The sequence below is a fragment of the Apus apus genome, chromosome 4 (genome assembly GCF_020740795.1).
Source record: "Apus apus isolate bApuApu2 chromosome 4, bApuApu2.pri.cur, whole genome shotgun sequence".
Taxonomy (NCBI): Eukaryota; Metazoa; Chordata; class Aves; order Apodiformes; family Apodidae; genus Apus; species Apus apus.
The window spans coordinates 61,176,960-61,193,852 of record NC_067285.1 but is presented as its reverse complement, the minus strand read 5'-3'; the positions used below and the strand labels follow the sequence as shown (position 1 = coordinate 61,193,852).

Sequence of the window (16,893 nt, the reverse complement as noted above, 5' to 3'; positions counted from 1 at the left end):
TCCCCTCGGATTATGGAGGCTTAATTCTGCTCCTTGTCCCTGACTTCCAGCTCAGAGGGCTGGGTACCCTGAGATAACTGATCTTACTAGTAAAGGCTGCGGCAAAGAAGGTCCAGGTACCTCAGCCTTTTCCTCATTCTTTGTTGCTATGTTTCCCCTTACATTTAAATCAAGGATCGAGATTCTCCTTAGCCCTCCTTTTGTTGCTAGTGTATATATAGAAACATTCTTTATTGCTTTTAATGGTAGCAGCCAGAGAAGAATAAAAATCCACATATTCTGCAGTGCTGGAAGTGGAAGCCATTTAAAAGATTAAGGAACAACCGTGATTTGCAGTGTTGTCAGGGATCAGGTTTTGTGTGGACCTTGCTCAATTTTCACATTGTTGAATTCTCACTAGATGGCAGCATTCATTCATCCAGACTGTAATGGATTAAATACCAACCGAAGTAATGGGAAAATGTTATAAAAAATATCTGTCAAAAATACCATACCAAATGTGATTTGTATTTTCATAGAATCATAGAACTATTCAGGTTGGAAAAGACCCTTGGGATCACCAAGTCCAACCATCATCCCTACTCTACAAAGTTCTCCCCTAAACCATATCCACCAACACCACATCCAAACGACCCTTAAACACATCCATTAATGGTGACTTAACCACCTTCCTGGGCAGCCTATTCCACTGTCTAACCACTCCTCCTGTGAAACATTTTTCGTAGTGTCCCGTCTAAACATCCCCTGTTGCAGCTTGAAGCCATTGCCTCTTGTTCTGTCACTAATTACCTGTGAGAAGAGACCAGCACCAACGCCTCTACAATGTCCTTTCACGTAGCTGTAGAGCCTGATGAGGTCTCCCCTCACCCTCCTCTTCCTCAAACTAAGCATTCCCAGCTCCTTCAAGTGTTCTTCATAAGATTTATTCTCTAGGCTCTTCACCAGCTTCGTTGCCCTCCTCTGTACTCGCTCCAGCTCCTTGATATCTCTCTTGAATTGAGGTGCCCAAAACTGGACACAATACTCCAGTGCTGAGTACAGGGGGACAATCACCTCTCTACTTCTGCTGGTCACACTATTTCTAATACAAGCTAGGTATTTATTTTAATTAATAAAAGCTCATACACTAGAAAGTAGATCTTCTAGATTGTTTGGAATTTATTGTGAACTTACATTAAAAAAATAGCATTTTTATGCCTTCAAACATATTTGCATTCTAATTTGTGACTGAATGAGAATGCTTGTGCTTGATTTAATAATGAAGGCTGAGATAACATCTTCAGGACATTAGGTAAAATCTGCTGCAGGTCACACATCCTGCTTTTTTGGTCATTTGGCTACCTCTTTAATTTGAGTAAAACTAGACTGATAAGAATTGTGAGAAGGTTTTGAACCTACGTTATGAGATATTGTTGCAAATTGAGTAGACTTTTAATTTTTTTATATTTGTTATTTCCTTTTTTATGTCTCTCACCTTGGACAGTAGAACTAGGCTGAGTCTTTTTTATGTATTTCTCCCTTTCTAGAAATTTTTATTTGGGAGTTTCATGCGTGGATCTCCATATTGGCCTTTACAGTGGTAAAAACAAAACAAAACCCCAAAAACTGCCTACAGAAGAAGCTTGTATTAAAACTTAATTATTAAGATATTTCTAACAAATAAGAGGTGTTTTTTAAACACTTCTATTTGTCTTTCATTTTAAAGTAAGGATTCTGATTAAAATTTTATTCACTTAACCACATCACTCTGAAAATATGAGCAAGTCTTATATTGCCTATTTCAAAGAAATGGAAGCTTGCTGCTGGAAACAGTTACATGGAAAATCTTAGGGAAAAACTAACCACACAGCAGGATTTAAGAGAAAATATTATTTTCTGTTCTTTACCGAATTCTACGGGTTTTGACTGCCGTTCCTTTGAAGCACTTTTGTCTTCACTACTACTAAATTCAACCACATATTTCTGTAGCAGTTGCCAATGACAAATCAATACACGAGGTGATGGAAGTGACAACCTGGGGTTTTTCCCGCCACCAGTTACAGGGTGTGCTCCCTTCCTTTTGGCAGCTGTGTGACGGGCTACGTCGGGGAGCGGTGCCAGTTCAGCGATCTGGAGTGGTGGGAGCAGCAGCAGGCCGAGCGGGTGAAGATGCGGAACATCACCATTGCAGTGTGTGTAGCAGTGCTGATCCTCCTGCTCCTGCTGGGGTCCCTGGCCATCTACTGCCACAGGTACTGCTTCCAAACAAACGTCGTGGTCATGGGGCACTGGGACTGTGGTGCTGCTGACTTTCACAGCTGGGTCATGGTGAAGAACATGAGCTGTTCCTCAGCTGGTGAAACCTGCCATATCTTCCTTGCTTCTCTTTTGCTTTTCAGTAATTGGATCTATGAATAATTCAGAAAGTTCTGTCATGCCCTTGCCTGCACTACTCACATGGGCTTTAGTGAGTGATGTGCCTGGGGGGAACAGACCTTTTTAGGTCTGAAGAGAAGCCACAATTAGTACTGATGAGAGTGTTCAGGAGCTATTTCTTTCTCTCTTGTGTTTTCTCAAGAGCTCTAGATGATAGAATCGTTAAGGTTGGAAGGGATTTCTAAGGTCATCAAGTCCAACTGTCAACCCAACACCATCTTGCCAAATAAACCATGTTGCTAAGCACGACATCTACACATCTTTTAAATATCTCCAGGGATGGTGACTACACCAGCTACCTGGGCGGCCTGTTCCAATGTTTGACCACTCTTTCAGTAAAAAAATTGTTCCTAATATCCAATCTAATCCTCCCCTGGTGCAACTTGAGGCCATTTCCTCTCATCCTATCACTGGTTATTGGGGAGACAAGACCCAAACCCCACCTTGCTACAACCTCCTGTCAGGTAGTTGTAGAGAGCTATTAGGTCTCCCCTCAGCTTCCTTTTCTTCAGACTAAACAATCCCAGTTCCCTCAGTTGCTCTTTGTTAGACTTCTTCTCCAGACCTTTCACCAGCTTCATTGACCTTCTTTGGGCATGCTCCAGCACCTTGATGTCCTTCTTGTAGTGAGGGCCCAGAGCTGAGCACAGTACAGCCTCACCAGTGCCTAAGTGCAGGGGGACAGTCACTGTCCTGCTCCTGCTGGCCACACTGTTTCTGATACAAGCCAGGATGCTGTTGGCCACTTAGGCACACTGCTGACTCATGTTCAGCTGGTTCTTGATCAACACCCCCAGGTCCTTTTCTTCTGGGCAGCTTTCCAGCCACTCTGCTCCAAGCCTGTAGCGGTGCATGGGATTGTTGTGACCAAAGTGCGGGATCAAGCACTTGGCCTTGTTCCACCTTACACAGTTGGCCTTGGCCCATCTATCGAGATGTCTGAAACTTTAATGGCAGAATTTGGCTCTTCTGTACTAGTTATCCTATTAGTTTGGTTTTGCTTCCCTTTCAGTATAGAGCAGCACCTGAAATTTTCTATGCCATTGAGAAAAGCGTGGTACTAACCTTCCAGTAACAAACTTCCACAGTGATGCCTCCAGCAATGAACTTGAAAGCAGTTTTCTTGGCAGCAGAAAAAGTAAAATCAGGGATGTGAGCCTAAGGCACATCTGCTGCAAAAGTACTCTCTGGCATTTTCCACGGCTGTAATGAATTGTCCAGGTTTGGGGTTCTTGCAAAAATAATCCCTACAGTCACTATTTAAGAACCCAGTTTGATGTGAAATTAAATGTTGTCAATGTCCCTTGGACTGGAAAGTATTCAGCACTTAATAAGTTAGTGTATTTTGGACATGACCTTGGCAGATAACTCCTCTTAGAGGCTCTTGTTTAAACACATGTGTATATTTAAAAGTAAACAAACAAAAAGCCAGACAGCAGTGAAATCAAGAGTCTCCTGCTGCATTCTGACCTGCTCTCCATGTGCAGGTGTTTTGTTTGTGGTTTGGCTTAATTCTATAATTAGGCTCTCCTAGGCATAAAAAATTAAGATACAAAAAAAGTTAGCTATGGAAGCTAGTATTTTCCATTCTTATTTAATGGTTCCTACCATATTGAGTCCAAAAAAGTAGAGAAGCTCCGTATTTCTAATTTTCTATGAACTAATGATAGAGATCCAGAGTTAAAGCTAAGGGCAGTCAGGTCTGTTTTCATGAGCTGGGATTCAGAAGCTTATCACTGGAATGATACATACAGAATAGACAAGTTGTGAGATTCTTATATTTCCCATTATATTATATAAACTGTCAGGAAAAATAGCAAGAATGTCGTTGGTTTTAAGGTGTGAAGACATTAATTCTCTTCCTTTCCTCTCTTTTCTGTCATTTCTTCCTGATTTACCTTTCTTTCTTGTCAAAAGCTTTTGATCAATATAAATATTTACCTTCAGAATAAGTTTTCAATTACACACTTGACTGATTTTATACTGGAGTGATTACTAGCCTAACTAGATCAAAATGAAACCACTGACCTATAATCTTTATGTAACTGGAGTGTGGAATCCAGTATTTGAGTTGAAATTGCTACACTGCTTTTTCACATAATCTATTGTATTTTGAAATGTACGAATTAAGTCTGTAATAGTCCTGTAAAATGGAGATGCCTGTCTCCTTTTAATTGGAGGAAAATAAACCAGAAATCTACACCTGCCAGTTTAAAAAATATGTGGAGGCCAAGTAAACTAAAGTCTGGATTGTTTTGTTCAATGACTGTAGTCTTCTGAACAGCATTGTGTTTTTCATAATATTAGGTTTATATAATCTGACTATGTAGTATGCCAAGTTTCCTATCTTCCTTAAGGAGCAAGGAAACAAAGAAAAAAAAAATCTAAATCACATATTTAACACCCACAGTTCCTCCACCTCAACTGGCCAAGGCCACACAAAAATCTACAGTAGGACTAATATTAGGATTCAGAAATTCTTGGCCTCTTGCCCATGCTCAGTCAAGTAGATTTCACTGCCTTGCCTGCTCATGCTCAGTGGCACACAAAGACCTCCTGTGGCTGCCAAGTCCATCTGGCATCTGTTACTCTGCATGCTGTAAAGTAAGATGTAGAATTAGAGCTCCTCTTGAGTGGGGCATCCCGCTGAGGACTGCGCCTGTGCAATGGATTTTGCAAGTCTTGAGTAACAGGATTGAGTTTTGTAAGCACTGTGAGCTGAAATGCAGAATGGGCACATCTAGGTGTCAAAACATTAATAGCAGCCTTGCCACAGTGTCAGACAAAGTAAAAATGGACTAATTTACCTTATTTCTCAGCATTCTACTCTGTGGGTATACCCTCAGATTTGAAACCTCTTTGACAATTACTTCTATTTTTTTTTTTTTTTTATGTTTGAATACACAGGAACATGTTATAGGGAATCTGGGGAGAAAATCCATGGTGGAGACAGGTCTTCCTCCCTTCTAGCAAAACCCAACTTTTATTTAGATTGTATTTTCATGAAGAGAGAAAGCTTTCATCATTATGGCATATGCACTTTCCCAGTTGTATATGGATGTGATGCAAAAATAAAAGGAAAATCCCCATTTTCTTTAGTATGCACCTATTCAATTTCATTTAAAATTGATCAAGTGAAAAGGATGTTATATTTTGAGACTTCTGAAATTTGAAGAGTATAACATTAATTTTTTTTAGCTGATGTCTTGGAGGAGAAAAAACGTGTATTTAAAGTCAGGAAAGATGTACTGATTTGGATCTCAAACAGACAAACCACTTAGAGCTGATTTTTTGGTATCCTTTTCCAGCTTCAGGCTGTACTCTTGGCTTTGTTTCCCCTTGAGCTAATTCTGTTGGTCATGCTTTTTCATAGAAATGTCTTAGTTCCAAGCTTTTTGAGGCTTTCAGTTTGTTTGTTTCATAGTAATTTATGAAATCATTGTTTTTCATAAATTATGCAGAAGAATGCAGAAATGACTTTCCTAATTGTAACTATCAATGGTGTACAAAAATACAGTCAGATTTTTATTTCTGAGCTTCACCCACAAACCCCGTTTGTTGTATTGGCTGAAATCTAAATACAAGAGGAATCTATTATAAATAGAATAATATAAGAAAATGGAAGGGGGAAGTTAAAATTATGAGGCATATTATTTTAATGAATGATCTTTTATGGATGGGACATTAAAACAAACATTTGTTCACTTCTCACTGACTGTTTCTAACAAGCTGTTTTTTTTAACCACTGTGCAGTAATTTACAGCAATACACCCTTTCAAACCAATGAAAGAACAAACCAAAAGTATGCCCCTTCTGTAAAAACCTATAGAATAATGTGTGAAAGAAAGCAGCATCTGTTCCTCCCAAAGCAAAATAATTTGTTTCAGCTTTTTTCTGTTGCAGAAGTCAAAGCTTGTATAAGAAGAGCCTCTATGCTGAAGCGATAAGAGATGGCAGCAGCCGCGCTGACAAGGAGAATGCGACACCTACTAGCAACAAGTCTCAGGTAACTATATTAATGTGGAGTGGAGAGGGGAGCAGGAAGGATCAAAGAGTGTTAGGGATCCACTTGAGATTATCCATCAAATAATTCACATCTTAAATATATTAAATAACTGCTAGAGTCATCAAGTGCTTCGCTGTGAACCCTAGTTCATCTTACCTCATTGTTATCCCTCAAAGTTCACAGCTGCCTGGATGTATTGCAACCATTAGCCAGTGTTATTGTTAGCTTTGAACACAACAGTTGGGGAACTGTGTTCTAAATTAAGGAAATGGCAATGTGATGACATGGCATATCACAGAGTTATTCTCACAGGAAAATATGCCCTCCGTAAAACAGGCTTCTTGGAAGCCAAGTATTATGTGTGCTACATGAGATGTTGAACTTTATTTTGAGGGTTGATGAAATTCAATGTCTTCTATTAGAAGCTGCTGCCTTGTAAGGGAAACAACCAAGACATTATCCGGCAGTTTGGGAGAGAATATAAAATACAAATTTTGCACTGTTGTAGGTAGAATTGTCATCATGATCTGGTTGTATTGGTCTGTTTCTGTTGTCATTTTTGAAGTTGCATCCCTTAAGATGTGATCTAAGGACCTGATTCTCGCTGGGATTAAAGCAACATGACACTGCTGGGTGATAGCAATCGAAACTTGGAGTTGGCAAAAGTGTTATAATTGGCATCTGTGGCTACTTCTGTGCCCAGGCTGAGACTCCTTTCTCAGAGTGGCATGGCTTAACTGGAGAGCTTGTCTGGACACAAGCATCATTCAGCTTTGAATAAATTGCTCTCATGCAGGTATCACCAAATTTTCCCAGGTAGCACCATGCTAGCTAAGCAGGATACACTCTTCAAAATAAGCAGTTATGCCAGTGGAAAAGACTGCTGCAGGAGCTTATACTTGCATGGGATTGGTAATAAACTCTAGTGAAGTGCGTATGTTTTTGCTGGGGTAACTGCACATGTTTGTCTGGTATAGGTATCACTGCAATGTTTTAAAGCTTTCCACACCCAGCTAAAGCTGGAAGAGGACAAGAATTGTGTATGTAATAGTCATGGTCAGAAAATAATTTGCCTTTAAATGGCCTGCAGTTTGACTGTGCTCCAAATCTTTGAGTCCAGAAAAAGATGAGTTTATTCTACTTGGAGGCCTGTTTGAGGGGTTGAATATCATGGAATATTTAGAGTGCAAATGCAAGGATTTTTAATCAATGTGGAGAAGGCCTCACAAATGTTTTAGACTGAGTGTCTGGCAGGATCTGTGAGTAGGTAGTCACTGAAACACACTGTTAAGCTTATGTTGGGAGCACAGAGCTGACTTGACCCTGGTTACGACATATTGTTCCTTAGCTAGTCCTCCGCATACTCTTGTGGACCATTTATTGCCAACACTTTGTTTTACCACGTACTGGACAGTAAATGTGCTGAATTGCGAGTGTCACTATTTGATTGCAGCAGAGGCAAAACCCGCAGCTTGCAAAATATATGAGGTTGGGGACATTTGTTGGGACTGAGAGTAGCTTGTTGCCTGGGAGCTGTGCTCTAGGAGGCCTGCAGCTCATCAGCTCTGTCCCCACCTGCTGTTGTCCCCACAGTTAATGCTAGCAGTCAGTGACATTTTTGCTGTATATAGGAGTAATTAGACAGCTAAGCAATTGACTGAATCAACAAAAACAAATCCAACCTACTCATCTATTACACACTCGTTTTAAATTTCACCATGTATTCTTGTACTGGGAGACGTCAAGTACATTAATAAAGTAATTTATTGCAAATAGCTTGTTGCAGGCTGGAAGAGGAAATCACTGACCCTTTCCTAATTATTGCTGCTTACACAGTAATAGAATCCTGTGGTTTCATGCATGTGATTTTCTCTGTGCTGATGTAGCCATTGAATGTTAAGTTGTCTGGGGCTTCATGCATGCATGCACTCGGTTTAGAAACTCTAGTTGCCAAAAAGCAGCAGGAAGTTGTCTGTTTCTACTGTTCACTTAAAGTGGATTACCGGGGAGCTTTATGGGGAAAAAAAAATAAAAAAAATCACTACACTGGGGGCAGAAAACTCTACAGCTCCTCAGCCCATAAAACACTGGAATAGATTTTTGGGTGCTATTGATATACAGAGCATTAATAATCCTGATAAAGAACTTTGTATGGGACCTGGATGGTGTGTATGCAGTAACTGTAGAGAGCTCAAGAAATTAACTTATTTTTGTAGCCCACAGTGCTACTGCTCATTTGTGAAGCTGGGGAGAAGGAAGTGCAAAGACTTTCTTGTTCTTGGCCATTTATGTTAATGTAGAGGATAACAAGATTTTACGCTATCGCCCGTATCAAATGCCATGTATTGTGATACTGAAACTATACCTATAAATTATCCAAGTGTCATTCACTTTTCCCTTCTATTCTGCCAGGTGAGACTACATTTAGCTGAGGGTATGCCTGGTTACTTTTTCACATCTGTATTGTGGTTCCATAGCTAGGCAAGGTTTGACCTGGGGATATGTTAAGCCTTGGTGAACTTCTGCATATGCCTCGATCTTGATGCTGTTCTAAGACTTTTCATCCAGAAAGTGTACTGCTTTGCACAGTCAAAGATATTTTGCAGACCTCTGTGTAGCTGAATCTCCTTCGGGGGGGTCTGTCAGATGTGTGTTAGCAGCTGTAAGCCTACAGATTTTATGTAATGAACCAATGCCTAGTCACACCTGCTATATCTGTAATCTATCCACCAATTATCCACCTGGACTGAATCTGTCAGTCCTTCAGTTGGAACATCTTATTTAGAGATATTTTCTCTTCTTCCCTGTCTGTGCTTTTCAGACATTCCCCCCTTGAGTGGATGTTCCTCTTTCCCTCTATACTGTTTCAGCACAGTGCTTCACATTTCTTTCCTCTACCCCTGTTTTTTCTCTTTCCCCTGTTGTTTTTTCAGCATGTTCCCTCAGGGGGTCCCATCTTCTGCTTCTGAGGTGTCACTTTGACTGTCACCATGGGATGATGGAATTGGACACCCCAGGTAGCCAGGTAGTGCTAAGAGCTGGAAAGGGAGGCTTGCTTCCTTCCCTATGCCTGACAGGGTTTCCTGCTGTCTGGTTGTGGGTTTCTATAATACTTTAAAAGTGGCCCTCAGTACCATAGAGCGGGTTGATTTTAATGTACTTCTGTTCTTGCATCTGGAAAGGCTGATTTGCAAGGCAAGAGATTAGGTAGTTCTTTACTAGACTGGGACCGCACACTTTCCAAAGAAAGACCAAGGCTGTCATCAACTCAGATGTTTAATTATCTGCAGGGGAAGGGTCATCCCAGAAGTCAGGATGACCTTTTTCCCCCTGCTGTGGTTGGAGTGTGTGGCTCTTCTAGTTTGCCTCTTGGGTTTCAGAAAACCAGTTTGTTTTATATTAATTTAGGGTCTGTATATGTTGTGCATATTGCGTGTATTTCCAGCTTGTGGTTGTTAAGGAGTGTGACAGTTCTCTGGAGAATAAAGTGGCTGATCTAATTGAGTGTGAGACAACAGATCCTCATCCTGCCTGTCCTTTGGAATATGGTGAGTAGGATTTCCTTCCTTACTAGATCTCTCCTCACCTTTGTACCAGCAGGAGCAGCAGCTGATAGAGGAGAAATCAAAATTATGTTTCTGGCCTGTTCACTGCTGCTGTGCACAGCAGAAGCCATGTTTATATTGCTGGGAAGAGACTATTCAGTAATTCACTTTGCAGATTATTCATGAGAAATTACACTGCTACAGTTTTTTCACACTCATAAGAAGCCAGATGCTTCTCACGATAGTAATAATATAATATTTTTGCATTTATATTGAACCTCACAGGTTTTTTTCATAGCAAGAGAGTAATGCCCATCATAATGATGGGGAATATATATCTATACAAGGATACACTTTGACAGTCCTTGTTTATTCAGGCAGGATAACTGATATGATGTGAGTAGTACAGGTCTCCCCAGAAATCTTTCACCCTGCAGCAGCAACTGCAGGTTCTTCTTTTTGTGTTAAACAAGGTGTTTGGCTGATTGGGAGGTGATTGGAACTTAAACAGAGATGAGATGAGTGAGGGAGATGTGCCTCCCGTCCCTGGTGGAAAGGCAGCAGGTGGCAGAGACACACACAGTAGGCTTCCATGGCCCACAGATTACCATCTGGACCACTGAGTTTTAGGAAATGCTGCCTTACAGATGGCAACTCAATCTCCTGATTGTTCAGATGATGAGAAATAATGGGGAAAGACTGATATCCTTAATAATATAACTTATTTACCATCCATACCTCCTAACTACAGAAGTTGCTAGAGAACCCAGTTTGCATCGGTTCTTTAGAAATATGCAAACCCCAAGTGTCTGAGGATCCTCGAAGGGCAGGCATCTTGCAAGATTTTTTAACTTGCCCATTCTGTCCATAGATATATGTTAGGAAGTCACTTTATTCATCAGCAGGAAATGTGCCTCACATTTACTTTGTTGGACAAATATTGTGAACATATGTAGAATGGTATCATCCATTGAAGGAAGGCTGATGTTTCCCATTAGGAGGCTCTGTTTTCATTTATAGTTTTTATCAGATACAGCTATTGGAGCAGAAATTTCTTATCGCAGGTGTCTAATTTTTTTCCTATTTGAAAATTTTAGCAAAAGCGGTTCAACCATTTTAGAAAAAAGACTGGGAAATAATTTGATATCTTTTCTAACATGTTAAAGAAAGTTCTTGTACTGCACCAGTGAATCTTTTTACCTTGGAGCAGGGTGGTCATCCTATCACAGGCATGCCTTTTCTTGTTCTTGTATATTAAAACAGAAAGCCATGAAATTTGCCTAGGACAAGTAATTTCTCAAATTCTGAAGCAAGTTCTTGACTTTGCCTCATTTTTTGGTTCTTTTGGTATGAATTGGTTTTGTAATTTTCTGAACTTGATTCTGTGTTTCCTTTCACAGCTTTCCTCTCTCAAAGCTGCCGTTAACTTTCTTTTTAGATTAGTTATTAGTTGAAGCTTGTTACATAGCTTTCTGTAATACATATCCATTTTCTCCAGTGGAAGAAGAGCCTATAACATACAACAAAGCATCAGAGACTTTGGTGGAAGAGGAGAAAGAACAAGGCTCTCAACAGGAGGTTCCTGTTGGTGAGAAACTGTGTCAGCCCACGGGAGCAGTGAAGGGATCTCCCCAGGCTCCCTGGAGCACCCACCTCAAGCCTCTGCTGGAAAGAGATCCCTGTGAGCATGTCCCAGCCAACCTGCTGATGCAGCCAGACTAGAAGCAGCCTAGGTTTGAGTAGAGAAAGGAGGAAGAATGAAGTCAGTAGAGAATGGGAACTTGTGAAACACTGAAGTGACCCTCATTTTTGCATTAAAATCTGCTTTAGAAAAAAACACAGATCAAAACAGAACAGAGAAGTCCTTGCTACTACTTCTCTGTCATCTCTGCTTGGAAGAATTACTGTGAGCAATGTATTGGCAATTAGTACTCTATAAGTATCAAGTTAAGGGTCACTGCTGCTAACTTCATTAACTGCCTGTTTAAAGGACACTGAGGGGAAAACAGACTAGTGGGTAATTTGTCAGAGATCAGTATTTTCTAATCACGTTTATTGCAAGTAGTGGTCTTTACACATGCACACATGGAGTCCAGAAAACTGCCTAGAAAATAAGCCACAAGCAACAGCTGCAGAGAAACTGGAATGAGAAGATGGTGCAGGAAAATGAGTTAAAAACCCAATGTTTTTGTTAAAATATTGTTCATGGACACTCCAAGCCTCTGCCTAGTGCAGCTATCAGACCGGTGTATCTTCTTGGACTTCACCAGAGATAATCTTATATCTGCTTCTGTGAGTGAGCACCAAGTTGGGTCTTGCATTTCTCACAGCTGGGAGGCTGGAGGATTGTTTGTGAGCATATGGTATTAATGATTCTCACATCTATTAAGTGAGAGGTAACATTTGAGGAGAAAGGTGATTCTTCTGCTAAATTTTCCAGTCTGCACTGGTCCTTCAGAGCATTACAGGATTGTTTCAGGACTGAGGCAATGGGCCTGAGTCTCCTTTCAATCCTACAAGGAAGCTGTGCTGGAGTTGGTCTTGCCTCACAGAAGTGTGTCTGGCAGCAAAACCTCGTCCAGGACTTAGTGTGGGGAAGGAAGTCCAGCCAATTGCTGCTCCAAAAGTACAGGAGTGGGACAAACAAAAACACCCCTCAGTTTGGACTGTCTTCTAAGTAACTGATTGGTGTGGCCTGATAAAATCCATGGGATCAATTGGAAAGCAACACCTTTTTTTTTTTTTTTTTTTTTTCCTAGTAACTAGCTTTCTAACAGCTACAGTTCCCTTCCATTTACTAAGAATTAACTCATTTATAAAGCTGTGTTTTATACAGAGTTATAGCTTAGTTTTTTATCATCTCAAGTGATTTTCACCACTGGTCTTGACTCCCTAAGGCAGTTTTCTGAAGGTTTTGGAAGATATCAGTATAATTTTTATCCACAGAGCGTCACCTGATTTTTTTTTTTGTTGTTCCAGAATGACAACTTGATTAGCTTGTAGAGATAATTGTTAGTTTTCTGAATGCCTGTAAGGAAAGAAAATAGAAAATGAGATCTTGCTCTTGTTACTGAGGAAAAGTGCTTGAAAATTCACCCAGAAACTTCCTTTGGTGCTGGCATACCTTTTTGACATGTTGTGACCTCTTACAGAAGAAACCTTGTGTGTAGGTCTTGGGCTGATAATGTACACACTGGTATGGAGATGAGTGTGCTCCAACTTTATTTCTGGAAGTCAAAGGTGCCTATGAGGGTGGTGAGACACTGGAAGAGGTTACCTAGAGAAGGTGTGGATGCCTTCTGCCTGGAAGTGTTCAAGGCCAGCCTGGACAAGGCTTTGAGTGTCTCTGACCATGGCAGGGGAGTTGGAACTAGATGATCTTTAAGGTCCCTTCCAACCCAAACCATTCTGTAATTCTATAATATCTGGAAATCAGCTATCTTACTAATGAAGTTTTAGTTGTAGCAGATCTTTCAGTCCTCTGTCTTTGAATCCTATTACTATAACTATCAGACACCTTTAAACTCTGCTACAGTGCACAGCACTAGTGTTTTGTGTAATTTATTGGCTGGGTAACAATGGCAAATGTAATTAATTTATGTGTTTACCATTCTGCTTTTTGTTAGGTGTTTTTGTTTGATTGCTTGCTTGTTTTTGTTTGTTTGTTTTGTTTTTTCTTATTTAGAAATCTGCCAAAAAGGTATGGGAGGTAGTACTTTGATTACCAGGTCTGCAGGCCAATGATGTGAAAGAGTACTGAAAGGCTCTTACCCCTTGTCCAAAACAGTTATACACTTGAGTGACTTTGTGAAGTCAGTTCTGATTTATGTTGGTGTAAACAGTAAAAACAGTGAGCCCAAGGTGTCTGAATTACAATAAATATAATGCTCTGTTGTGTAGAGAGTTGTCACTTGCTTGTTAGCCTGCTAAAGTGATTTTTACTAGTGGTTTTGAACTGCTAAGTCTATTTCCTAATCACATCAGTTCTAAATTCAGAATAAACTTGTAAAATAGGCTTTTCCAGAGATTAGTTGGAACCAGTAGCAATGTAGACACGTTTTCTTTTGTGAATGGCAACAAGGGTGCTTCCATGGAAGCAAGTAATAAGGAGAGTTGGCATACTAAACTGTGTTCAGGAGAGGGCAACTACTGGGTTAAACCATTCATATTTGGTAGATTTTAAGTTCAGCATAGTTTCATTTCATTAACATTGTGAAAAGCAACTTGTTAGGATTCCCTGGTCTTTCACAATTCATCACTGATTTGTGTATTTTGATGGGAAGAGAGGCAGCTATAAAGGCCCTGATTCAGTAAAGCATTTTATTTCCGTGAGAGCTGGACAGTAAAATGACTTTGATCCCAGGTCTTAGATTAGCTCTGGTGAAGTATGTTTATGTGATTAAATCAAGGTGTTGTGTGTATGACAGTCAACATTTAGTTGGAACTTTCCCTGCACAAAGCAAATAAATAATCTTGTCTAAACAAAGGTGTTTTGGACTCCATACAAATTAGTTTCATATTCTAACCCATGTATTGTTTATTTTGCTTTCCTTCAGTCTAAGGATCTAAGTTTAAATTTGATAGTGTTCTTTACAGAACAAGATAGGAAAATCAGGCTGATATGTTCTTGTAATTAGGGTGTTTTGAACTTTAAATGTTTCCTAAACTCAACTCTAAACTCAGAATAATCTTTAGCGTCAAACCTTGAGATGGTATTTCAATGCAAATATAATATATTTGATTTATTTGTATGTTTATAAAGCTATTGGTTTATAAAATAAAATTTAAAAAGATCCCTGGTGTCCCTCTTGTTTTTAAAAAAAAGAATGAAAAATTCCGGCTTTGGTTAACCAATGTTGTTTGTTGATAGCTCCATCGGTTTCATACAGCTGCAGTGTATAATGTGTTAGTGCAACACGTGCAGATACCATGAGTTTTTCTTTCACCACTATATGAGGATTTCACCACATAATGAGGATTATCTTCTGCAGCTCATAGGTAGATCCCATCTTGAGAAGGGTAAGTTTTCATGTGTTATTTTCGTTACATATTCCCGTAAACCAGGAGAAGCCTTCTATTCCTTTTTGTGCATGTTTAAATGGCTGTTATGAATGTTGCTACCTGTTTGCCTAGAAAAATATCCATGCCTTCAAAATATGTTTTCAAACTGATCTCCAAGATGTTATTCTAAGGCTTTACATGGAGATCAGTTGAAGTCAACTGTTCCAATCCTGGAGGATCCTGTTTTTTGTGTGAAAGTTTTTTCAGGTATACAAACACCCCTTCCTCCCTTCTAAGTCAGCGAATTCTTAGACTTTCTGGGTATGTAGCTGACTTAGTATTGATTTCAAATCCTAATGGTATACTCTGATTTTTTAAAATGAAATTAATGTGTTATACTAAGCTGTAAAAGAGAAATTCAGAAACATAAGGGGGGAAAGTTTGACAAGTCCAAAGCGAGAAAACTATTGAGCAATTCTAAAGAGCAAGGGAGAAAATGAAATAGTTTAGCTTAGTAAATCCTGATTTTATTGAAATTGACATTTCAATTCTCTAAAGCTGTATTTTCATTGTAAACAAGTGAGGAATGATTCATGCTTATTCATAATGAACATAGGCAATGCAGTAGTTCCTAGTCATAGAAATGCATGACACATCTCATTTTAAGTCCCTTTTGCAGTCATTTGTAGCTTTGCAGAAGTTTATCTATTCTGGCAAAAATTTTCCATCCTGGCAATCTCTTTCAGGATGAAAATATTTCTAGAGAAATTTCCAGGAAAAAAGTAAAAAAAAATGAAATTCATAATAGGATGAGGGAAGTCTCTGCCTTGTTAACAAATGTTGTGGTTTTGTATTATTGGGAGTAATTTTATCTCACATTATTTCAGGGTGATGTCTACACTGTTCCTTTAGTCTTCAGGACACACCTGGTGTTATTGCTTGGCTCCCTGATAACTTGCCATCTTTATCTCTGTGCCTGTGAAAAGGAAAGATGTTAGTGGCATTAGAAGCCTCCCCCAGAGCCCCAGGAATGCACCCCAAACACAATCTGCAAGGATGATAGCCTAGGTTGGGTCATGTTCCTCTGATCTTTTACGGATACTGCTGTTTAATGCCAGTTTTGATGTGGACCAGGAGCAGCCAACTTTGTGAAGACCATTCATCATGGGATTAACTTTCAGGCACTCCTCAGTACTGAGGTGCACTAGATTCAGAGCAGTGAAAAGCCTTAGTCCCTTCCAACCAGCCTTAGGGGCCCTTAGTGTGCTGCCATTTGAAGGCTTTGGAACTTGACTTTTAAGACAACTTCTGTAATAATTGTCTATAAAGATGCAGAAGCCTTTTGTGTTGGGACCCTGGCTGCTATCACATCTTCCCACTTGAGCTGAAGTGTTACAACCAAAATGTGTTCTCCCTGCCTACTTTCTTTTTGGAGGAGAGGGTTCTGACTCTTTTGTTCTATTAGACACAAGCAGAAGTTAAACTAAACCCTAAAAGGAATTTCTACACTTTGTAGATTAAGACCTTGTAATCTGGAAGCAGTGTTTTCCCAGGTAAGAAGTTAGGATATGTCTCCAAGATCAATTTTAAGAACATCTGAGTCTTACACTCTTGTTTTTGCTCACACCCACTGTTACATGGTACTGTTACCTTTCCAAGCACCCGACTTTATGCCACATGCCTTCCAGGAGCTTCAGATAGTCTTGTCCATGCTACCCCTAATCTGTCCCCATCAGCCTGACCCTCATCGTATCCCCATTCCAGGTTATGGGATCCTGTCTGGCAGCCTGCTTCAGCCCATGTAGCAATATTTGCCTTACGTGGCCTTTATCCAAACCAATTTGAAATGGTTTTAAAAGCAAGTCAAAGATACCATGTAAGGGAATTTCTCACTTTTATGTGAGCAGCTACTGGAAACAGAACAGC

General features: G+C 39.9%; 1 protein-coding gene across 5 annotated transcripts in view; it reads left to right on the top strand.

The window, feature by feature from the left end:
• The window catches only part of EGF (epidermal growth factor), a 62,732-nt gene extending 47,972 nt beyond the window's left edge, over positions 1-14,760 (top strand). For 3 of the 5 annotated variants that reach the window (XM_051619014.1, XM_051619012.1, XM_051619011.1), the window contains 4 exons: positions 2,067-2,231; positions 6,319-6,421; positions 9,867-9,969; positions 11,465-14,760. In XM_051619014.1, the coding sequence (XP_051474974.1) occupies positions 2,067-2,231; positions 6,319-6,421; positions 9,867-9,969; positions 11,465-11,688 (595 nt within the window). In that variant the 3' untranslated portion in view covers positions 11,689-14,760. Of the gene's footprint in view, positions 1-2,066; positions 2,232-6,302; positions 6,422-9,866; positions 9,970-11,366; positions 11,445-11,464 lie in introns of those variants that run through there. The other 2 variants (XM_051619015.1, XM_051619016.1) reach the window with 2 other exon arrangements.
• Positions 14,761-16,893: the final 2,133 nt, after the last annotated feature.